This window comes from Lepidochelys kempii, chromosome 5 (assembly GCF_965140265.1).
Source record: "Lepidochelys kempii isolate rLepKem1 chromosome 5, rLepKem1.hap2, whole genome shotgun sequence".
NCBI lineage: Eukaryota > Metazoa > Chordata > Testudines > Cheloniidae > Lepidochelys > Lepidochelys kempii.
Window position 1 is genome coordinate 10,776,364 of NC_133260.1, and position 24,789 is coordinate 10,801,152.

General features: G+C 43.1%; 1 protein-coding gene across 2 annotated transcripts in view; it reads right to left on the reverse strand.

Moving 5' to 3' along the window:
- Window positions 1-24,789, reverse strand: part of RIT2 (Ras like without CAAX 2) — a 277,916-nt gene that overhangs the window by 156,734 nt on the left and 96,393 nt on the right. For both annotated transcript variants that reach the window (XM_073343438.1, XM_073343437.1), the window contains exon 3: window positions 688-761. In XM_073343438.1, coding sequence (XP_073199539.1) covers window positions 688-761 — 74 coding nt within the window. The remainder of the gene's footprint in view (window positions 1-687; window positions 762-24,789) is intronic.

Below are 24,789 nucleotides of genomic sequence, written 5' to 3' on the forward strand. Positions count from 1 at the left end.
CTGCTGGGCCATCTTTTGAGGATTTTGTACCTCATCTCTTGGAAATCACAGTGGCTGGTGAAGCTTGACATTTAGGGTGGGAACTTCAGAAGTACTCAGTTTTGGTCCAGCCACTTCACTGAGACTAGTGTTAGGGGGACACTGAGTACTTTAGAAAAATCCCTCTTTTAATGGTTATGTTTGCCTTATATCTCTACAGCAATTATATCAAAATCAATAAATTTATACATAAGAAATCATAAAAAAATGGCACTTTCAGATTTTCCTACTGCCTTGTGCTAGCTAAAAAACATGACAGAGTTTTGCTTACTAGGAACAGGAGAATTTTGGGGGAGAGAACCAAATGACTGGTATTATTGACTAGAGACATCAGAAACATTAAGATCAAATGTGCAGCAACATTTACTCATGTCTTTATTACAACACGTTCTCCATGTGTGTATGTGAAAAACCTTTATTGTGCTAATCATTTGCTCTAATGTTGCCTATCTCTACTGGTCAGGTAACTGAGTCACATTATATTTCTGATGCTCCCCTTGATCTCTTTTGTACTAATTCACACATGTTGTGCCAACACTGTTCCTTTCGTGCCTGAATAGTGAAGCTTGTCTCCATCCTTGTGACCCATATATTGGAGGTCTTTGCTTTTATCTCTGTTACAGAAGTATACATTAAGAAACTACTCACCTGTCCAGCAGTGTCTAGAATGTCCAAGTAAGCTGGTTCGTCATCTATTCGCACTTGAGTTTTATAAGCATCCTCTGAAAAACACAAGGCAGTAGGGGTGCTCAGGAAATAGAAAAGGAAACAAATTTGCAGCCTTAGAGTGGGATTTTCAAAAGGCGTCAGTGCAGACTCCTGTCCCCTCCCACTGAAGGCAGCAGGTGTTTTACCATTGATTTCAATGGCAGCAGAGCTAAGCCAATGCCGAGTCCTTTTAAAAATCCCACCATAAGTCCAAAGTTAGAGCTTATAAGGAACTTTGGAAAGGAGAAACGAGCCATGCATTTTTATTACGATTTCCCAATACACCGAATAAGTGAAATTCACTCCATGCAGAAAGCTTGCACAAAGCCAATGTACCACTTAATCCCCACTGATGCCAAGGTCTTCTTCTGGCTCTCTGCCCAAGTGTGAATTTCACATAATAGGAATAGTACTATGCACTTCCATAGTGGCTTTCATCCAGATACCTCAAAGCCCTGAACAAAAGTCCATTGGAATTAGTGGGAAAGACATTTATTGGCTTCACTGAACTTTGGATCAGCCCCTCGGTAGACATTACTTAATCACGCCTCACAACATCCCTGTGAGGTAAGTAAATGGATTTATTTTTTAATAAATAATTTCAGTATTCTCACCCTGAACCACTGTGCTTGGTGGACCATTCTATTCACCCTTGGTTTGTCAAGCTAAAGATATTTTAAAGGGTTAACTAATATCTGTGTATGTTGTTTTGCTCAAATGTATATTTCATTCCTCTCTTATTGTTTATATTCCCCTGATAAGGCTAAAGAGAGCCGAGGCATCGGACAATATTTATATTGGAAATAATTGCAGAAATTATCTGTGCTGTTTAATTAAAGGATAACGAACGGCAGACTGTGTGGTTATGCTGATTGATGGTGTACCTTGGCTGTGCAGTGAGGCATGAGGTGAAGACAAGTGCTTCCAATGCACCTGAGAAGTGTCATTAATCAGCACGAGCATATGGTCAGCTGTGTCCTATGGCTTGAGGGTGCAAGCCCTCTACAATCAGAACTCCCGTTGAAATTGATGAGAGTCCCAGGGACAGAGAATTTTCAGGACTGTTTCCTTAATGGCATTACATTGCGGGTAGCAGGAAATATAAATAGTGCATTTAAACTCATTTCTTAGCGATGCTGAACTCCTCAGTTACATACAATATCATATTAGCTTATACAAAAAACATTAAAAGAACAGTGGGGCTGTACAATAAAGCATGCACAAATGAAGAATGGCCAAAATAAATGTTATTTTCACAACCTTAACTCTGCCCCTTCTGTGCACGCATTACCATTTCGGGTATGTCTACGCAGCAGAAGCTGTGCTCAGACTAGCCTACCTGAGCTATCTTCAGTCCAACTAGTGTGGTTAACAAATGGTAGTGAACAGCACAGCACAGCACGGATTCCAGAGTGGGCTAGTGAGTAAAATGTGCACCCAGGGTCCATTCCTGACTTATGCTGAAACCCACACTGCACTGTCTTCACTGTTATTGGTACCTGTGATAGCTGAGTTCAAGCTGACTCAGTAGGCTAGCCTGAGCACAGGTTTTGCTGTGGAGGCATTCTCACAGTCTTTAACGACATGATCTCACACTATTATGTCTTCTTTCAGGCCCCAATTCAGCAAACTATTGACACACATGCCTGACTTTAAGCAAATCAGTATTCCCACTGGCAACAGAATTACTCACATGCTTGAAGTTGAATATGTGATTAAGTACCACGCCTTATCGGGGCCTCATCATCCAATCCAATGTGCAATGCATCAATGGATATCTTTCCACTGGGTGTTGTTCCTCAATTCGTAGGCTAGATAATACACTGTGCATGAAATTGCACAAAATTTTAACTAACCTATCCAGGTGTGAAGGAGAAGGTTGCATGCAGTGCCACTTCTATCTTTCAAGCAAAAATTAATACAAAATGATTTATTTCCTCAATGTAAGTTTAATTATGAATATTTAAAAATAATTATTTAAAATGCACTGTATCTGTATCTCTGTAACGTGTGTCACCCTCACAACTCCATTCCTGGCTCTGTTGCTTCACTCTCTCCAGCCTAGATGTCGCGGTCCAATTTCTGCTCTCACTTGGACCAGTGTAAATTCAAAGTCTCCTGACTTCAGTGCAGTTACCTCAGATGGGCACTGTTGTAACTGAAAACAAAATGTAGGCAGAAATCAGGCAAGAGCCCAAAACACTTGCTAACAGAGATGAGCTGGTGAGAGCCTCTTGCTAACAAACCCACCCATAAGCTTCCATGAAGGAGAATCTCAGCTTCCAGTGTAAATAAATAAATAAATAAATAAAGTGCTGATACTCCACTGTGTTACTCCAATTGGATTCCAGTGTAATTCCACTGTAATCAACAGGGTTCCTCCTGTGTAAATCTGGAGCAATACAATCAGGCACTATGCTCACGGTCCTTGTGCCTCAAGAAGGACACACTGAACATGAAAACCAATGCATTATTCACATTTATTCAGTGCTTTTAATCCATAGGTCTCAATGTACTTTGCAAAGATGAGTGAGCATTCTGATCACAATCATCCACTGGGAAAACGAAGGCACAAGAAGTTCCATTACTTGCCTGAAATCACACAGTGAGCCAATGGCATTCCATAGCTTTCTGGATTATTTCATAATTATTTATATGTCCTAACATTTTCATTGTATTTTTGTGAACTACACTGTGCACTGAGTTTGATCTGCTCTCAACTGTGTCCAAGTGTTTGGCTTCAATGAACCTCTGTGCATGGATCTGATTTAATTTAAGACAAAAAGCAGTAGATGGGTGAAACAAACATATGACAGTGTGAACTGGGCCAGAGTCGGGGGACATGGCTCACAGTAATTCAGACATAGACTGTCTGCACACAAAGTTTGTAGGTGTAATGAGCCAATTAGTGGTAGCGATATCTAAACCTATATATATATATATATATATCACAATCTAAATAAGAGTAAAAATATTGTTACGGCTAGTTGAACATTTTCTGTACTCTTTTTGGACAAAAACCTGGGTTTTCAACTAAACAAAAGTTGTCACAGAAAGTATCCACATTCCTTGGGGATAGGGGATGATTTTTTCATTGGAAAACCAAAAGCCACACCACCGAAAATTTTAAGCTGAATTTTTTTTGAGTGGGGGAGGGGAGGTTTCAAGATTTTTGATGAACATTCAAAATTTTCCATGGGAGGAAAAACATTCCAACTCTCCCTATTAGAATGACTATTATTAATTATTTTATTATTAACTTATTCTTCCTTCCATTGTTCTCTCATTTCAGAAAAGAGGAAGCGAGTTTAACATACTTTGCTGTCTTGACACCACAGTTGTCCTTTGTATTCTTCACACATTCTGTACTAGTTTAGCAATACTTTTTGTGATTTCTGTTTTCCTACAAGATTTACAGAATCTTTCCCTTTATCCCCCCCCCCTTTTTTTTAACCATTCTGACTATAGGGACATAGTTCTGGAGATAGGATTACATTAATTACTTCAGATTGGAACTGCCATAAATTATTATCTTAGCAACAGCTAATCTGGGTTCATAATTTTTTTTTTAACAGACAGCTTCTTCTGCTGCAAGCAGGCAACCTCTTTATGGCAAAATTGACTTGGATGGGCTACAACCTAAAGGAAATTTGGAATGGACTTTTCATCACCATCATAAAGTCATGTTCTATTTCCTGAAATCTAGGTGACCTGCCTTGTTCCTGCAGTAGCTAATGCTGCCATCAAATTTCCCCCTTTCCTCTCTATCTTCCACACTATCAATCACAAACACTTACAAACAATCAGTTACTCCCTGGTATACCCAAGCCAAAATGTGTTTTATTTTGCTAGTTGGGTGCCAAATGAGCAGAAGGATGTTCAGCTCAGTCAGTCAGACTCTGCGGGTCTTCATCTTTTTGCTCTCATTGTGTGCCAAAAGGAGAACCAGTGACCCGCTCTTGATGTGCGTATATTACCTCCTACACTCTCATCTTGGTTCCTGGATTCTTACACACATAAGGCCAGATTCTAAACCCCATCCTGTCATGAGTAGTCACATTGTCTCCAGTAAGACCTCCAGTAAGAGTAAGGACTATTCAAGTAAGAAAGACATCTGGCATGAGGCTCCAACACCCCATAACAGTCAATGGATGTAAATCAACTTATGATGAGATAAGGTATGTATATCCTTAGAAATCAGTCAGCAAATTCTGCAGGGCTTGTAAAGTTCTACAGCTACCTTGTATATAATCATACTCACACAGATACGTAAGCACACAAAGATGTGTGCTCAGTGATAAACTGAGCTTGGCTAGAGTGGAATTGCCTACTTTCACTGCTTTTGCCTTGTTTGTTTTTTTGTTTTTTGTTAAGAACTTGTGTAGACAGGAATATCCTTTAACAATAGGGTAGCAACACAGGAAAATAGAAATGACCATGCTGATCCATCCAATAGTCCATCTATTCAAGTATCCACTCTCCAATACTGTCTAGTAACACATATTAGTCTATATATATCATCCCGGTGTGTATGAGTAGTTCAGATTATTCCTTCCATTCTTATTTTAAATTTGTCAGCATTGAGTTACCTCTCCCCATTCACCTAGCTTTGTTAGATTCTTCTACTGAGTCTTTACCCTTAATAATTTTGTGTCATCTGAAATTCGGCCACTTCACTGTTGACTCCCTTTCACGGATCATTAGAGAATATATTAAACACCTGGTTGCTGATTGCTTGTGGAATAGACACGAGATCACCACAACCTTCTGGTACCCCAGACCTCGCACGCTGAATCTATCGTTGCCATAACCAGACAGATCTCTGGTGTAGCTTGGCTTTTCAATAAAACACAAACTGAAAAGTAGTGTTGCGTTCAATGCAGTCAATACTACACTTCCAGTCTTAGTCTGATGAACAGAATGCAGTGTAGGCATTGGGAAGACTAGAATGGTGTTAGGGAAAGTAAAGCATAGTTGCACATGTTTTTGGCTAGTCATAAGGGCGTATTGTAAATGGATTTGCTCAATGTCACACAGGAAGTCTGTGGTGGAGAAGGGAATTGCACCTGGATCTACTGAGACTCAGCATTCTATCCACTGGACAACTAGTTGATTCCCAAACTATTACTATCTCAGTTTTCAATTCCTTTGTTTAACTTCACTGATGTTCCAACTGCGATGAAGTCTACTCCCCTACCTGAGTTCCATGGTCAATCTTAGTCAGTAATAAAAGCTAAAAGCTTCTTTTCTCCTAACAGGTCACTCTGTTTTGTTTCTCAGCTAACCACAATGTTCCCCCTTTAAAGTAATTATGTATCCTTCTTAAGCATCTGCTCTCAAATTAAGCTTCTCCCTCTTGTTGGGCTGCCTAATGGCTCAGCTCTCTGTACTGCAGAGCAAGACTGATAACACACAGCTGCTGAAGCAGCCTGATTGATTTGTAGATAGGTAACTTACTCATTAATTTGCTAAATGGCCCCAAATGCAATTCAGTGCCTTCCAAGTTCTAGGATATGTTGCCTGGCACACTTTCTATCTCAGTGTTGTCTGTAGGTACACACAAAACTATCTTTCTCCCTCAACACTTGCTTCTAGGTGTATTACTTTGTTTCTTTCTTTGCTGAAAGTCAGACGAGATGGGTGATACTTAGCTTCTGCTCGGGTGTTGATTTTCTGTAGTCATAAAAAGAAACACCGTTAATGGTGATGGGGTTGAGCAAGAGGACCCAACAGAAGTATTTTGATTTGAGGGCCGTCTTCTCCCATTCTGCACTTGCTATCAAGCAATATATTACTAAGCAAATTAGAAACTAGCAAAGGCACCAGAAATTCTGAAAGTGACCCAAATGAAAAATGAATCCACAGCAAACTGTGTAGGATGGGAAATGTTTGAAGGCACCATGGTCATGAATAGGGAATAGATAGACAGTGAGAGGGAGATAAAATATAGTGTTGGACATGCAATCCAATGTAAAAGCTTCTTTTTTCAGATGACTGAGGTCAAGAATGTTAGCTCAAGACTGCCAGAAATCCAAACGGAGTACTACATTCTGTTTTTATATAGCACCTAGCACATGGGACCCTGGTCCAAGATTAGAACTCCTAGGTGTTACAACAATACAAATAAATAATCAAAACTGTTTAGGTTTCTGAGAGTGTTTGAATGAATATTGTTGGGGTATCATTAAAACTAACTAAAAACCAAGACCTAAAACCCAGAACACTTAAAATTTTGTAACAGGAAAAATATTGATAACATTTAGCTATAAAAAAGTAGAAAGGTTTTGGACTTTGAGTAAAATAAAAAATCCCCTGAAAAATTAGTGTTTGCAGAGGATAAGAAATGTTGACATTAAAGAACCACAGCATACTTTCTAAAATGCCACTTCTAATAGATTAAGCAGGAGGAAATATACTCATGGAAACACATACTGATCTATAACATTAAAATGAAGGGTTGCTAATGATAAGATTAAAAGCTTTGTTAGGTACGTTTTTAATAAATTGTAATTATGGATATTGAGGAAATATAGATAAGGTAACACACAGGCCAAAGCTTTACCTGGCACGAGTGTATTTTTGTTAATTTCTCTTTGATATAATTTTCTGATTTGTTTAAAATGATATTGTTGGCAAGATAAGTAACCTGTCGTGCTGGAAGATGTAAGAGATACAAACATGTAAAGATAAACCAAAACTTCCTTGTTCTGGGAATTTAGAAACAGGGTGACCCAGGGAAACATGACACAAAAACTATAAATTCAGCAGGACAAATGTAGATGATAGGTGATTAGTGCTTGCACATGCATAATGTACAGTTTATGTAAAATTCATTAGATAATCTGTTGAATGCTGATTGGTGGAAAATTAGGTAATGGAGAATGTGAAAATGTGTAAGAATATGTGTAAAAATGGGCCCCAAACTGGAGAAACACTGGATCAGAAACTGAAGAATGGGACAGAAGGATCTGACCAGGAGATCGGGGAGGTGACAACCACCATGGAAGAAGGAAGGACTTCACAGTGCTCCAGAATGAGGTAATTTGGGCTCATTTAGCTATTCCATCTTGTCTGTTATTACTTATTGGCATAAATGCATGTCACTTATGGTGTCTGGACAGTAATCCTGTCTGAAATTGTATTAAATAAAAGCAAAATTGATAAAGCCGAAATTGGGTGAATGTGTTGACTCAGTTTCCCACTCTACACTCCCAACTGATATATTTTAGGTATGATAAATGCCCCATATGTAGCAGGTACCTGCAATATGGAGAAATGCCCAACATGTACTACAAAGGGCTCAGGACTAGAAACAAACTTAAGACACAAATTTCCTGATTCAGATTGGAACGTCCCAAAGTTTGGGGTGATAGATTGATTGATACTGGCTCTAGTCCCAAAGAAACCTAGGCTGGTTTCTGAGATATATGCAGCATTCCACCATTTCATTCTGAGGCTGCAGGCATTGCGCCTTTGTCAAGGTTCCTCCCCAACTCTGAACTCTAGGGTACAGATGTGGGGACCTGCATGAAAACCTCCTAAACTTACTTTTACCAGCTTAGCTTAAAACTTCCCCAAGGTACAAATTAATTTTATCCTTTGTCCTTGGAATATCCACTGCCACCACCAAACTCTAACTGGGTTCACTGGGAAACGTAGTTTGGACACGTCTTTCCCCCCAAAATCCTCCCAACCCTTGCACCCCACTTCCTGGGAAAGGTTTGGTAAAAATCCTCACCAATTTGCATAGGTGACCACAGACCCAAACCCTTGGATCTGAGAACAATGAAAAAGCATTCAGATTTCTTACAAGAAGACTTTTCATAGAAATAGAAGTAAATAGAAGTAAAGGAATCACCTCTGTAAAATCAGGATGGTAGATACCTTACAAGGTAATTAGATTCAAAACATAGAGAATCCCTCTAGGCAAAACCTTAAGTTACAAAAAAGACACACAGACAGAAATAGTCATTCTATTCAGCACAGTTCTTTTCTCAGCTATTTAAAGAAATCATAATCTAACACATACCTAGCTAGATTACTTACTAAAAGTTCTAAGACTCCATTCCTGTTCTATCCCCGGCAAAAGCAGCATACCGACAGACACAGATCCTTTGTTTCTCTCCCTCCTCCCAGCTTTTGAAAGTATCTTGTCTCCTCATTGGTCATTTTGGTCAGGTGCCAGCGAGGTTACCTTTAGCTTCTTAACCCTTTACAGGTCAGAGGATTTTTCCTCTGGCCAGGAGGGATTTTAAAGGGGTTTACCCTTCCCTTTATATTTATGACAGCCTTAATGTTCAGAGTCAGAATGGGATCGGATGCCAGTGGCAATGTTCACAGGAATCTTTGGAAAGCGGAAACACTAGGTTTTGCTGCCCAGCTCTAATTAGGATTCACACAATGGAGACAAAAAGCTAGAAAACAAAGTTCCATCTCTTTTTCTCCTCAGAAACATGGAACAAAAAAGGAAAAAAAAGCCAAATGAAACATATGAAGAGCATGTGAACAAAAAGAAGCCATCTGGGGTCCCTGCATCTAGAGGTATATTAGCTGACGGAGATTTACTGGGACTATCTGCTAAAGACAGCTCATGATCCTTCAGATCTATTACTGCATAGCAGTGACTATAACAACAGCAAAACTGAAAACAGTAAGGTCCTTTATCAGACCACAGAGAGCTGCTTCCAAGCAGCCACTCTGGAAATTTCAGGGCATTTGCTTAATATTCAGTGCATACACATCTACGTAGGGGTCACACTGAACATATTGTATGTGCAACTGAGAAAAAAAAAACATTGGTCACAGCCTCCTCTTGTCCACATAAAGGGTAACATTCGTCTACAGCTATCAGCTTGTGGCATTACCACTTTAGCTCAGGCAGGAGACATTTATGCTGCAATGCTGGGGATCCTGCATTTAAATCCAGGCAGGGGCTTCTTGCACAGCTCCTTGATTTGAGACTGCTCAGCTAGCATTAAGGAGCTTATGTCAGCTACCCTTATTATTTACTATTTTTTTACTATTATTGAAGATTTTAGAGGCCCATGCGAATGTTAGGTCCTTCGCGAAAAATCTATTTCAGATGACTCTATTTTCAGATGATTTAACTGGGAATTGGTCCTGCTTCGAGCAGGGGGTTGGACTAGATGACCTTCAGGGGTCCCTTCCAACCCTGATATTCTATGATTCTATGACTCCCTGCCTCAAAGTGTTTAGACTCTAAATTGTGGATCAACGAACAGGTGGTAATAGAATATACTCCAGGAGGGAGAGGGATGAAGAAGAGCCTGGGGGTATGAGATAGGATTACACAGGTGTTCAGCTAGGGTGACACTAGTACTTGGTGTAGAAGGACAGCACAAGCCTTGAAAAGGGGCTGCAAGAGCGAGAACAGGTGGAGCAGTCATGAAGGGGTGGGTGTATACCTGATATGGACCACAGAACATTTCTAGGCTGGCCCCATGGATTTCATAACGGAAGGCACACTGGAGTCATTGCCAGAGAAGGGGTATGACGCTTCCCAGGACTACCCAGGTTTGCGAGGCACCTTGCTATCACCTGCCCTTGGCATGAGGAAGCTTTGTCTGTGCCTGGCATGGCTCAGTGCCTCCAGTGCCACAGGCAACGCAAACACTCCCCTCTAAGCCTAACAGGCCATGCTGTCACAGGTTAGCAATTGGCACACTCCAACCTTCAATTCCTCTGAGTATCTCCCTGAAGCATCCAGCCCCTGCTCCACTGGGCACTCACAGTATTCACAGATTTGCTGTTTCCAAAGAAACGGTGCAGCGCAGCTCACCAGTTCCACTGCAGATCACTGCACCACTCAACACACAGCACTGAGATATGTTGACAGTGAAAACAAGTAAACGTTTATTTAACAAAGCACAGAGATGCTGGTGGTAACAAGTATTGGAAACAAATGGCTACATATCAGATAAAATTGTAACACACTTTAGACTTAATTAGGAAGATACTGTCATGTCTTGTAGAGTATTGCTCACCCCAAATCCTTGAGCGCTTTACAGCCAAGCTGGCGGTGACCCTCATTTCGTGAGACAAGTCTGTTGTCAGTTTGCCTCCTAGGTGAAGGATTCAGTGTGTCCCTGACCAATCTTTTTGTCCTATTCATAAACAGCTCCCTCCCCCATTCCCTCTCTCTGCTGTTTGTTTCTTCCTGTAGATTTTCTCTCTTGTAGATTTCACAATCTTTAATTGGCACCTGGCTCGGTTTGCAAGTAGGCATATGTCATAAATATAAAGGGAAGGGTAAACCCCTTTAAAATCCCTCCTGGCCAGAGGAAAAGTCCTCTCACCTGTAAAGGGTTAAGAAGCTAAAGGTAACCTCGCTGGCACCTGACCAAAATGACCAATGAGGAGACAAGATACTTTCAAAAGCTGGGAGGAGGGAGAGAAACAAAGGATCTGTGTCTGTCGGTATGCTGCTTTTGCCGGGGATAGACCAGGAATGGAGTTTTAGAACTTTTAGTAAGTAATCTAGCTAGGTATATGTTAGATTATGATTTCTTTAAATAGCTGAGAAAAGAACTGTGCTGAATAGAATGACTATTTCTGTCTGTGTGTCTTTTTTGTAACTTAAGGTTTTGCCTAGAGGGATTCTCTATGTTTTGAATCTAATTACCCTGTAAGGTATCTACCATCCTGATTTTACAGAGGTGATTCCTTTACTTCTATTTCTATGAAAAGTCTTCTTGTAAGAAAACTGAATACTTTTTCATTGTTCTCAGATCCAAGGGTTTGGGTCTGTGGTCACCTATGCAAATTGGTGAGGATTTTTACCAAACCTTTCCCAGGCAGTGGGGTGCAAGGATTGGGAGGATTTTGGGGGGAAAGATGTGTCCAAACTATGTTTCCCAGTAAACCCAGATAAAGTTTGGTGGTGGCAGTGGAAATCCAAGAGCAAAGGGTAAAATTAATTTGTACCTTGGGGAAGTTTTAAGCTAAGCTGGTAAAAGTAAGCTTAGGAGGTTTTCATGCAGGTCCCCACATCTGTACCCTAGAGTTCAGAGTGGGGAAGGAACCTTGACAGCATACATTGCGAGGCACACAATACACCATGCACAAATGGCCAGTCCGTTTCTCAGGAAACTTACTATTTTATATTTTCTAGCAGCAATGGGAGGTAATGAATACCAATGAAGGGCAAAATTCAGTCTATGTGTAAGCTAATTGACTTCAGTGGAGCCAAAACTGAAGTTACCCTCAAATCTTTCTCTCTCTCTCTCTCTCTCTCTCTCTTTTATTACGATTATGTCCTATAATAGGGGTCTGTCAGGGTTCCCTCCCCATTCTGAACTCTAGGGTACAGACATGGGGACCCACATGAGAGACCCCCTAAGCTTATTTCTACCAGCTTAGGTTAAAATCTCCCCAAGGCACAAATTCTCCCTTGTACCTTGGATTAGGTAACGCTGCCACCACCAAATGATTTATACTAACTCAGGGAAAGGACCACTTGGAGTTTCTACTCCCTCCTAATATCCCCCCAAGCCCCCACAGCCCCTTTCCTGGGGAAGCTTGAGAATAAACAAGATGAGCACAGACCAACCTTGTGTTTTTTAGGACACACAAAAAAAGCCTAATCAGATTCTAAAAGAAACAGAACTTTATTAGAAAGAAAAAAGGTAAGAGAAGCACCTCTGTAAAATTAGAATGGAAGATAATCTTACAGGGCAATCAGATTCAAAAACACAGAGGATTTCCCTCTGGGCCAAACTTCACAGATACAAAAAGAAAACCAGGAATACACCTTCCTCTCAGCACAGAGAAAATCACAAGCCAAAACAAAAATAAGCTAACACATTCCCTTGCTAGTACTTACTAATTCTAATGGAGTTGGATTGCTTGCTTCCTTGATCTGTGTCCGGCAAGCACACAGAACAGACAGACCAAAACCTTCCCCACCCAGATTTGAAAGAATCTTGTCCCCTTATTGATCCTTTTGGTCAGGTGCCAGCCAGGTTATCTGAGTTTTTTAACCCTTTACAGGTAAAAGGATTTTGTGCCTCTGGCCAGGAGGGATTTTATAGTGCTGTATACAGGAAGGTTGTTACCCTTCCCTTTATATTTATGACAGGGTCATTCTAAAAAGAGTCTTTCCATTACACATGTACTGTCTTGATTCTATTTTCACTCATGCTTTCTTTCCTTTTGCCAGCTCTGACAAATAAATGAGTCAATATTAAGTGTGTAGCTTCCTGTTAGGGCCCATTAAGGGAGGAAAAACCGTTATGCCTATTAGGAAGGTTTGACATGTATCCCATATCTGGGAGTTCAAAGAAGCCCTGAGCTGGATCATACAGGCAGCAAAACAAAGTGATTTCCCAACATCTATGAATCACATTCTGCAGGAGAAAGAGAGACACATATTCCTCCTCAGCTTTTTTTTCTTTTTTCTCAATGTTCAACTTAAAATTAACTCCAAACAAACCAATCATATTGTCCGACATATTAAAAGTAATTAAGCTTTCTAAATACAGTAGGTCTCGCACAGCTGTACAGCTTAATTAACTGATAAGAAAACAATGGGCATACAAATTGTGGAAAAGGAAACAAATTGTCAAGGGATAAGTGAACCGTTTCAAAACTACGCTCCTTATCCTTAAATCCTGCCATACCCTTTCCTGAAGTATCTCTCAGACTGAAGGTAAAATTTAAAATGCATGTGAGTGATTTCAGAGCCCAATTCTCATTTTCAAAAGTGAATTAGGCACTTCAGAGCCTAAATCCCAAGTTACTTTTAAAAAATGGGACTTAGGTATTTTTCAAAATTTTCCAAGTAGTCTCTAGGGGTATGTCTACACTGCATACGAAGCCCAAGTCTGTGAGACCCAGGGTTGTGGACTCCATGTTTTCAAGCCATCCTGGAGATCCATTTTTCACTCTAAACCTGGGTTTACAGTTGCTGGACCCAGGTCTCACACCTGTGATACCATGTTCTTACTGCACTACACAGTCATTGAACCAAACTGTAAACCCTGTGTATGATGGAAACCACTTCAAGCCAAGGGGTGTGGCAGCACCTATGGTGTGCAGTGTAGACATACCCTATATTTCTTCCTCCTAAGCCTGTGGTCCAAGCTCTGCTACTGACAAGCGGTGTGAAATTAAGCAGGGCACTTATGCAATCTATGCCTCAGTTTACCTATCTGAAAATGGGGATAATTATACTGACCTTTCTTGGTATATGGTCCGTTGAAGACCATGGGAGTCCTTCAATTGATTTCAGTGGGCTTTGGACCAGTACTTACAAGGTATGAGTAGAAAAATTGAAAAAGATGCAACAATCTCTCCAAGTCTTAATATTAAAAACCATGAGGATTACTGTTATGAGAAGGCACTGAGAGCTGGAGTCAGAAAAAGAGGTTACTAGTGTGTGTTTTAACCCTTGTTCCTCCTTAAATACCAAAAGTTTACATTCAAGTTATTAGGAAAGAGTTAATATGAATAATAACAAAAACTTGAAATGACAAAATAAGTAGAATTCTATAAAAATGAAAATGGGATAGGATATGTAAAAATAGCAATATAAAAAAGTAGAAATGTTTTGGAATAGGGTGAACATATAGTTTAGAAAATGAAAGTAAATACGGTAAAGAAAAGTAAGAGGAAAAATAAAATACAATTGAACTATGGGGAAAGGATACAAACCAGCAATCGAAAGGCCAATAAGACAGGGTTAAAGGCACTAAAGAAAACAATAGTCCTATAGGTAGATCGATGGATGGATAAATATAAAATGGGAATAGCGGTATTACAATCAAAATGATATATAAAACTTCAAAATGTGAATGGGTTTAACAATCAATCCAGAACAATTGAAAACAGAAAAGGGTTAGGAAAGAAGAGTGATGGGAGGGTCAAAAGTACAAGAAAATCAAAATTGAATTCTGAGAAAGGGCTTCAGAGTAAGCAATGATCCAACAACAGTCATGAGATAAACAATGAAAATGCAAAGGGTAATCATAGTGAAAGAACAAAACCAGGCAATAGCAAGGAAGACATATTTTCAGAAGTAGTGGACAGGGATGAAAGGAAGAATAGATCAAATGAATATTCTTGTGTATATTCCATTTCCTTTCTCCCCAGTTTGCCTACTGAGGCTGTAAGTGGTCCTGCATGACACAATTTTTTAACAGTGAAGGTAATTAACCATTGGAGCAACTTACCAAGAATTGTGGTGGATGCCCCAACATGGAAATTTTTAAATGGAGATTGGATTTATTTTTCTAAACGATTGCTCTAGGTCAAAAAGGAATTATTTCAGGAAAGTCCTATGGCTGGTGTTATACAAGAGGTCAGACTATATAAGCACAATGATGCCTTCTGCATTATAACCTATGCATAAATATGATCCCAAGAAAAGTTCTACTGAAGTCAGGGACTGCAGCAGCCCTGGTAGTTGTTTGTGATGTGTTTGTGTACCAGAACCATAGACTATAAGCAATTTAGGCTAGTGACACATCAACATTTGCATTTGTGAAGTGCTTAGCAAACTTTGGGGTGCTATAAAACAATGTAAATGATAAACAGCACTAACTGAAACTGACCCCTTCTGGTTACACAGAAGCCAACACCGCATTTCCCTTAAAGCAACCCAGCCTTAGGCCTCCACCCAGACACCCAAGTCAAATATGATGAGGATTACTGAAAATCTTTTGAATCATATAAGAAAGTTCTACCAATCCCAAAGGATCAGACATACTACCTCCCAGGTTAATGAATATTCCAGCTCTTACCCAAATACGCACTTACAGCCAATCCTTATTAACTAAACTAAAATGTATTAAAAAAGAAAAGAGAGAGAGAGTATTGGTTAAAAGATCAGTATACATACAGACAAGAGTACAGTTCTTGAGATTCAGATTCAAAGTAGAGATGGTAAGCTTTGTAGTTGCAAAGAGTTCTTTCAGAATCAGTTCAGAGGTTATTGTCCAATGTTTATGTTCAGGGTGATTCCAGGTTAGGACTGGAGATCTCAGCCTTTTGTCTTAAGCTTCCCCTGCGTGAACCATCAAACAGGTCTGAGATAAAAAGGATCAGGACCCAAGGGTCTTTTATACAGTTTTCTAGCAGCCACTTGACCATGCACTCCTGGGCGAATAAGAGGCTTTTGATGTAACTTCTGTTTCCTAAACCTCACTGGTAATTAACTACATGGACTAACATAAGATAATGTATCCATTAGGCAGTCTATCACAGACTTTAAAGAGACATATAGATAATGGCATTATTTCACCCAAGATTCATCTAAATGTTAATATTCATTTTTGATCTCTGAATCAATAGCTACAGTGACATCACATTATATGTTACATTATATGATGTATTATATGACAAGTTATCGAATCCTCATTTACATAAGGTGCATACTCATTTCAGATTCCAAACCATGGAAACTTCTCACCTTGAAGGTAGATATGGAAAAGTTCATTCACATATTCATGTAAATCTGGAGAATTGTAAGATCTAACTCATCTTTTGGACTGTAGAATTTTCTAGCTTCTGACAGCACACTGGATTTTACCTCTTTTGTATAAAAAAGCATCTTTATTACCATCTCAAGAGATTAATGGTTTTTGGTATTTTCTCAATCAGTAATCACATAGGTGGCAATTTTTGTCCTTTTAGCATTGTGCAGAAGAGAGTTTTTATTAAGTTCTGATTGATGTTTTAATGTATTGTATGAAAATTATATAGATTACTGTGTTTTAGATTGTGCACATTTTTCTTTTTGCATATGCAAGTGACATATGTCACATGTGATCTAATAAAACTGATTGATTAAGAAGCCTGCAGACCTTCTAGGTCTGAAAAATTAACTGGGGTGGAGTGAGTCAGAATCCTGGGATTCTTCTGAGCCAGGCTTGTTGGCAGAGCAACTGAGCACATATTTAAAGCAAGCAGCACAACACATTCAAAATGTTGCTATACTCCCTCATTTAGCAGGAGGATGGATGACTCTTGATTGGGAAAAGAGAAAACTCACCTAGGGGAGAAAGGGAAAAAGAACCCAGCTTGGGAAGGAGTGGCACCAAAGTTGGAGGAGGTGTCTGACCAGGAGGTTGGAGAGGCTTGAATTTTGATGGATCTGGATCCAATTTGTTTTAATCTACCCTTAGAAGATGGGCTGGAAGCCATGTGAGAATATCCTTCCCAGTGGAAGTGATGGAAGGTCTATTTCCAGGGAGTTTTAAAACTAGACTGAATAAAACATGGGCAAATCCACTATCAGGCATGATCCCACATTGGCTGCAAGGAGATAGACTGGATCATCTACTAGGTGTTTCCAATCTCTGTCTTCCATGGCTTCTCTGTTAATTCTTACTTCAACTCAGGCCAGAAATAACAATACTAACAGACAAACAGAGAAGAGCCATTAAGTTGAGTGTAGTGTCTCACTTGCTTGGCCAGTCACAACAATGAGCTCCTCTATAGCACTTCCCATCAGTAGACTTCAAAGCATATTACAAAGGAGGTTAGTATCATTGTATCAAGTTTACAGCTATGGAAACTGAAACACCAAAATGCAAAGCCACTTGCTCAAAATCAACCAGCAGTAGAGAGCCAAGACAAGAACTCAGATTTGCTAAATACCAGTTCAGCTCACTATCCACTAGGCCATGATTCCTCTAGGATGCAGTAGAACAGTCTTTCAGCACTATGACTTCTGACTGGTAGTCCGAAATGCAAAGACATATGAAGAAAAAAAATGTTCTTTGCTTCGTCAAAGTAAAAAAAAAAAAGGTTAATTTTGGGTTGATATTTGGATGAAGGTTTAGGGATGATCCTTGCTCTATCTGAAGAACTCCCTCATGCTTAAAAGTAGAAATGGAAATACTTGTAAAGGTGCTGAGACACTGTGGAGACTAGCTCCATAGAAATACCTAGAAACTGTACATATAGAGATGAAATAAATAAATCAATCATCATAATAAAATAATAATTATTATTATTAATAATAATAAATAAAAACACAAGTTTAGTTCAGATAAGCACCCCAAAAAACTCAGAAGTTTTTCCATACCTCAGAAGCATTCAGCCTATATGATGACATGGTATAGAACATAGATGATTTAGGGCTAGTCTACACTACAAATTAGGTTTTCTTAACTACATCTCTCAGGGCTGTGAAAAAAATCATATTTTGTGTGACACAGTTAAGCCAATCAAAGCCCCAGTGTAGACACAACTAGGTCAGTGATTAATTCCTCTGTCAGCCTAGCTACTGCCTGTCGGAGAGGTGGCTTTACTGCTGTGATGGAGGATCCCCTTCCATTGCTGTAGTAAGCAGCTATACTCAGCAGCGCATCTGCAGTGCTGCGGCTATACCACGGTTGCATTTCTAGCATCGGTATATTTGAGCTAGATAGACAGATTTATAGTCAGGCTCTTTTAAGCAGTCTTTCCGACAAGATTTCTAGTACTTCCAGATTAGTATTTTGATGCTTTCTTTTCCAATCCCAGATGAAGCTAATCTTACAAAAGAAAGAAACAAAAAAGATTGAGTTCAAATCCATTTTTAATGTATGAAATCTGGTTCAACCCATCATCAATAGTTTATAATTTATAAGAAAATGATGATGGGATTGAGGGATTCAAATCTTTATTAATCACATCCCCAGAGATGGAACATAAGTAACCAAACAGTGTTTTAGACCAGGAAGTACCAGATACTTCACTATTAACTGAGATTACCAGACAGATTCCTTGTAGTGTAAGAATCTGAATGATCCTGCAGTGGCAAAGTGGTGGGTTTCATGATCCAATAGGCTTGTTCTACCTTTGGCTTCTTTAATTCTACCATAAATAGTGGGGTTGTCAGCCTTGTCCCCCACAACACCACTGTGGGCCATGAAGAAAAGAAAGCATTCACCAATAAGCAGGTACATTTTTGGTATTTATATAAACTTAAAATATTTTGAGGCACATATTCATCCTCTTTCGCAAGCCCACCCTAGAATTTCCATGGCCTTGTTAATGCATTAGTGAATCGCATTTTAACTTTTGTAAATCTTATCGAAATTTGCATTTGACACTGAAACGTCTCCCTCCCTACCCCCATTTCAATCAAAATGTGATATTGACACAGCCCTAATGCTCTCAACGCCTTGTGCCACTTATTTGACACAATGTCATACAGTAATATCTCATGAAAACAGGAAGCTGCTTTCACATCTCATTTGCATTATGTATTCATTTTGAGATTAGTCACATGGATAACGAGCATCTTGGAGGGTGTCCATTTTGTCACACTATGTCATGCTTCCCTTCCCACCACTCTACTACATTAACTCTCTGTGATACTGCCAAGGATTGCACAGAGTATAAATTGCCCTTATCCATTTGTTCCAGAAAATGATCACATCTACCGCTGCTTGGAAATGGTTTCCATTGTTGAGTATAATTAAATACTAAATATACAGCAGAAATCACTTCATTTTCTCCAAGTGCTAACTGCTGAAATTTTGCCTGCATATGGTCTATCCAGCAGTGCAAGACTTTTCCCCCGCTCTCTTACAAAATAACATGTTTCTGTCTGGAAATTTTAAACTGGAAAGTCTGTGGCCAGATCGTAATAAATGGTCATTATTAATGCTGTAGTGTAAAGACATAAATACAAAAAGCCATGATTTCAGCAGCACATAGAATATTCCCTAAATAGGAAGTTCCTACATTTATTGAGCTGCCTGCTGAAGAATACTTTGGGGTCCTCTCTGGTAACTGTGAAGGACCAAGAACTTTATAACGTCTCCAGATTTCCCTTCCTTTACAATAAAATTAAAACAAGTTATAAGCCAAAGTATATACAATTCAAAATAAACTTCAAATTTCTTTAAATTATACTACTACATCTCTTTATCAATTATATTTAAATAGTCCTGAGCCGTATTCCAAGGATCAAGTCTTTGAGGGAATCAGATCAGTCTTCCAGACCATTTTTTCATTTTTGCTGGGTTTGTGCATGGATTTCCTTGCACAGGGGAGCTCAATTGCTGACAGAGTACCAGCAGGTTCCAGATACTCTCTTTGCTATGCTGGGAACCCTGAAGATGAACCCAATTCCTCCAGAGTAGAGCTTTTTGTTCAGGTGGTATTTTTGTTCTGTGCCAAACATCGACATTTTGTTGCTACCAAATTTTTAGTTCAGCATCCCAGTTTCAAAAAGCCTTCAGATCAGGTCTCTCAGCCTGAGGTTTAAGGTGGATCAGTGCCACAGGTAAAGGTATCCGTCATCATCTTCACATCAGAAGTTCTGCTGAAGATAGTCCAGACATGAATAGTGTTGACAGATATACCAAGAGGTGCTGTATATGGGTCCACTGATTTTTGCAGAAGTCTTTTTAAAGTCTGCACCGCTTTCTCAGTAATACGGACTATCAGTATCATGTTGAAAAACGAAAGTCCTGCGCAAATGCTAGAAAAGTTTCAGAAGTAAACTAAGGCTCATTATCAGATATGAGGACTTCAGGAACTCACAAGTATTGACTTTAGCTTCTGGATGATCTGTGCTGATGAAGTCTGTGTAAGTTGTGACAAAGTTCCTGCTCTACCTTGGTGGGTCTTGCAATTATTGGTGGATTTGCTCGCTTTGGAGCTTCATGGCAGCCCTCAGTTTGGCCATTTTCATGAACCCACAGTCCAGGTCAACTCCTCCTGTGTCTGACCAGGAGTTGGGAGGTTTGGGGGGAACCCGGGCCCGCCCTCTACTCCGGGTTCCAGCCCAGGGCCCTGTGGAATGCAGCTGTCTAGAGTGCCTCCTGGAACAGCTGTGTGACAGCTACAACTCCCTGGGCTACTTCCCCATGGCCTCCTCCCAACACCTTCTTTATTGTCACCGTAAGACCTTTCTCCTGGTGTCCTATAATGCTTGTACTCCTCAGTCCTCCAACAGTACGCCTTCTCACTCTCAGCTCCTAGTACCTCTTGCTCCCAGCTCCACACATGCTCACCACAAAATGAAGTGAGCTCCTTTTTAAACCCAGGTGCCCTGATTAGCCTGCCGTAATTGATTTTAGCAGCTTCTTGATTGGCTGCAGGTGTTCTAATCAGCCTGTCTTAATTGTCTCCAGAAGGTTCCTGATTGTTCTGGAAACTGCCCTGTTGGAAAACGGAACGTCCTTTGCTTGCTCCTCAGCTATCTGCTTTCTATTCTTTTCTAAAGCCCCCTGGTCTGGATTTTTCTTACTTTTCGAACCTGCCTTAGTTTTCCCCTCCGACCAGGCCAGACGCTTTTTGTTTTGGTTTGATTTTTGTTATTTTTTTTCTTGCCGTTTACGTGCTGGTCGGCCTTCAGCTTGCCTCCAGCACCCGCCCCCCACCCACGCCTGCTTTCGGGCACAGCTATTTGCCTCAGCTGAACCCCCCCAAGGAGGGGGGGGAAGATTGCCGATTTTGCTATCCGGAGGGGGAGTGGAAACCCCCAGACCCAGCCGTTTTGCTGGCATCTCAGATTTTACTTTACAACATTCTCAGCATGCCGGAAGCCTTGGAACACAGCCAACACAGCTGGAGAAGAAGATTTCAGAAGACAGGAGAAATAACCCAGGGAAGCTACAAATCATCGTGAAGGGGGCCGTAAGACTGAGTAATGTTCTGAATTATACTCTCGTGGGGGGGAGTTTGACTGTTGTTTCCTTGCGTTTGTGGCGGCACAGGGGTTGTGGCGTGGAGTCCCCTCCCCCGATACATCGGTGCCCCTAACTCCCCCCCACCATTACTACAACTGTTATGGCCCCCCCGCCATCAGTCCCTGCTGGCAACCTGCCATCTACCTTCGGATCCAGCTGTTCGCTTTGAACTTTGCCTTTCGGACCGGACATAACAGCCAACCAACCGAGACTCTTTGGACAAACATACGTGGGTCTGCACCACCCCCCCGGATTGCTTATCCCACAGCTTGTCCCTATTACCGGACCCCGATTTGTTTCCCCCCCGCCCAGTCCAACCCCTTTGGCATTCCCCCCCCCCCTGCCTGCAGCCCAGCAGGGAGGAGCGGTTACTTTGCTTCCCCCTCCCTCCTCCTCCTTCCGGTGTCTCCTCGTCTCTCCCTGCTCACAATGGTGGGGAATGAGAGGGGCGAGGCCCTTTTAACAAAATTAGTTGTCCCTCCCCCACCTCCCCCCCGCCCGACCCCCAAGGTCCCCCCACCACCACTATTGTTAAGATACTTGCCACCCTCCCTTGCTGGGGCACCGGCAGCAGGAGGCACCGGGGTGATTACTGCTGCTGCTGCGCCCACCGCCCCCCCCAGATTCTAGGAACCACCCCCCCCCAGCTGGCCGGAAGGGCCAGGGCGGGAAGAAAGGAAAGGGCCCCGCTAAAACCACTAAGCCCTCCATGGCAGGGGCTGCCCCCACCGCTGTGCCCTCGTCATCAACTGTGGCGCCCCTCCCTGCGTTTCCCTCCACCAGCTCTGCGATTGTCCCTCCCCCGGCCCCCAGGACGTATGCCCAGGCGGTGACAGGCTCCCCCCTGCCTGCCGCCTTGTCATCTTGCCCCCACCCCCGCCTCCACTACCATCACCAGCAGCCGGGGCCCTTTCCCCGCCATGACCAGGAGGCACGGTGTCCGTTGCCTCCTGGTGCCCGCCTCGCCCCACGTGGAGACATACGTGCAGGCGTTGGCGAAGGTGGTAGGACCCACGGCTATTGTGGCGGCCTCCAAGATATATGGGAAGGTCGTTTTTTTCTTAGCTTCGGAGGCTGCTGCCCAGAAGGCGGTGGAGAGGGGCCTGGCGGTGTGGGGGGTGTTTGTCCCCCTAGAGCCGCTGGAAGACCTGGGCGTTCGCCTCGTCCTCACCTCCGTTCCTCCATTCTTACCCAATGTTGCCCTGTTACCCGCCCTCTCCACCCTGGGAAAACTTGTCTCTGTCATCTCTGTCTGTTGCCCTTTCCCGTTGGGCTGCAAGGACCCCACCCTCCGTCACGTCCTTTCGTTCCGCCGGCAAGTGCAGCTTCTACCGCCGGCGGGGGCGTGTGACGGAGAGGCGCTCGAGGGGTCTTTCCTAGTCCCCTACCAGGGAGCCCGCTGTCGGGTCTTTTACTCCACCGGAGAGGCCCGGTGCTACCTCTGCCACTCAGCGGGGCATGTCCGCAGAGACTGCCCTTTGGCCCGGGGGGAGGGGCACCCGAGACCCCCGAGACCCGGCAGGACATTGGCCCCATCGCTGCCGACGCCTCTGGCTGCCCAGCACCTGAAAACAACCCTCCTGCTACTCGACCCATCGCTGCTCCCGTCTGGGCCCAAGAGATACCTTCCCTACAACGCCCGGGTGAGCAAGGAGTTCCACCCTTGCTATTATCAATCCAGTAGAGCCTATGGAGGAGGGTGTGGCAAGGATATTACCGGGTACAGGAGAGGGCCCGCCCCAAGGAGAACCCCCCGCCCCCCATGCTGCCTCACCGCTACCCCCCCGAACCCTTGAACCATCGCCTCCGCGCCCCGACACAACCCCTGCTAACCAACCCCCAGACGACTCTATGGAGGGCTTGACCCTAGTCCAGGGGCAGCGAGGCAAGCGGAAAGCTCGAGCTCCGCTGCATCCATCCGACGTGGAAGCCCCCTGGAAGACCAGGAAAGGAGGCACTGATATTGAGCCTCCCACTATGGCCACGAGTGAAATCCATCCGCTGGTGTCGGGAGGGGAAGGCGGACTGGCATTGGAGGGCAGAATCCCCCCTCCACGGGAGACCCTCCCCTCCGAGACTCCTGAGGATGCCCCTTCTGCCTGGATACCACCCGAACCCCCCGCGGACCCCGAGGCGACCGTTGAGGCGGGCCCTAGAGAGAGGCCCCCGGGGTAGCAGGAGCTGGCCTCTCCTCCGTGTATGCGGAGATTGAGGCCCTAGATTTGACCCCAGTCACCCAGGGAGAGGATGATCTACTGCCAGCTGGCCTCAAGCTGGGCAACCTTACCCCAGCCCCCCTTTCCCCATGCTCCCTCCCCCTAATTGCCTTCCCGGGCGAGCACCCTGCAGAAGGTGGTCCACCATCTGATGCCATGGCTGCCAAGACCACCACGGAGCCAGCGCCTAGCATTATTGGGAGCCCCCTCCCTTACCCCTTAACCCTTGACTCTGCTCAGGAGGCACTTTCCTTTAGCTGCTTGCCTCCTGAACCCCAGAGCCTTACCCCTGCCCCTGCCCCCTCCACTGTTCCTGCCCAAGTCCCCTCCTCCTGCAATGCTAATACCGCCCCTGGGGTTATTTCCTTTCCGCCTTTCACAGATTCCCCCCAGGGAGCAGTCTTTGCACTTTCTAGTCGCGACCCATTAGGAGTTGCAATTTTTTCCCTGCCATCCCCCTCCACCCCAAGGCGTGAAATGAATTTAATAACCCCAGCCTGTCAGATGCCCCGTCGGTGGTCCGCACCCTGTCTACCCGCCTTAGCAGACCACGAGGCTGTATTAAGAGTCCCACCAAGGAACACCCCGGAAATTGTAACCCCACCCCCCCATGAGCTGCGGCATGCGCTACGGAAGTTCCTAGAACACACCCGTGGCGCCCACAATAGGGTACAGCTGGCTCTTCAGCTATGGGGGGACTTTGACCAAATCCTCCAGGCCACAAGGGCCCTTATAAAGGAGGGCAGGGGGCAAGGAAGGCGCGGTGCTGCGACCTACGAGCGAGCCCGAGGCTTCCGACACGATCTACTCATCCATGGGATGGGTCACGGGTTGCTGCGCAACCCGCCGGGGGCCCTGAACACCCCCGCCAACAAGAAACCCCCACCCCCCCAGCCCTCTGCATGACGCCTCTTATTATTGCGACCCTGAATACCAGGGGCTGTAGGATGGCTCTCTGCAGGTCCCAGGTGCTCTCTTACCTTCGGGAATGGGGGTACTCTGTAGTTTTCCTGCAGGAGACCCATACAGACCCGACCGCCGAGGACAGGTGGCGGCTGGAGTGGGGGGACGGGGTATACTTTAGCCACTTCACGACTTGGCAAGCTGGAGTGGAGACCCTGTTCTCCCCCAACCTATGGCCCGAGGTGCTAGGGGTCACTGAGGATGTGCCGGGC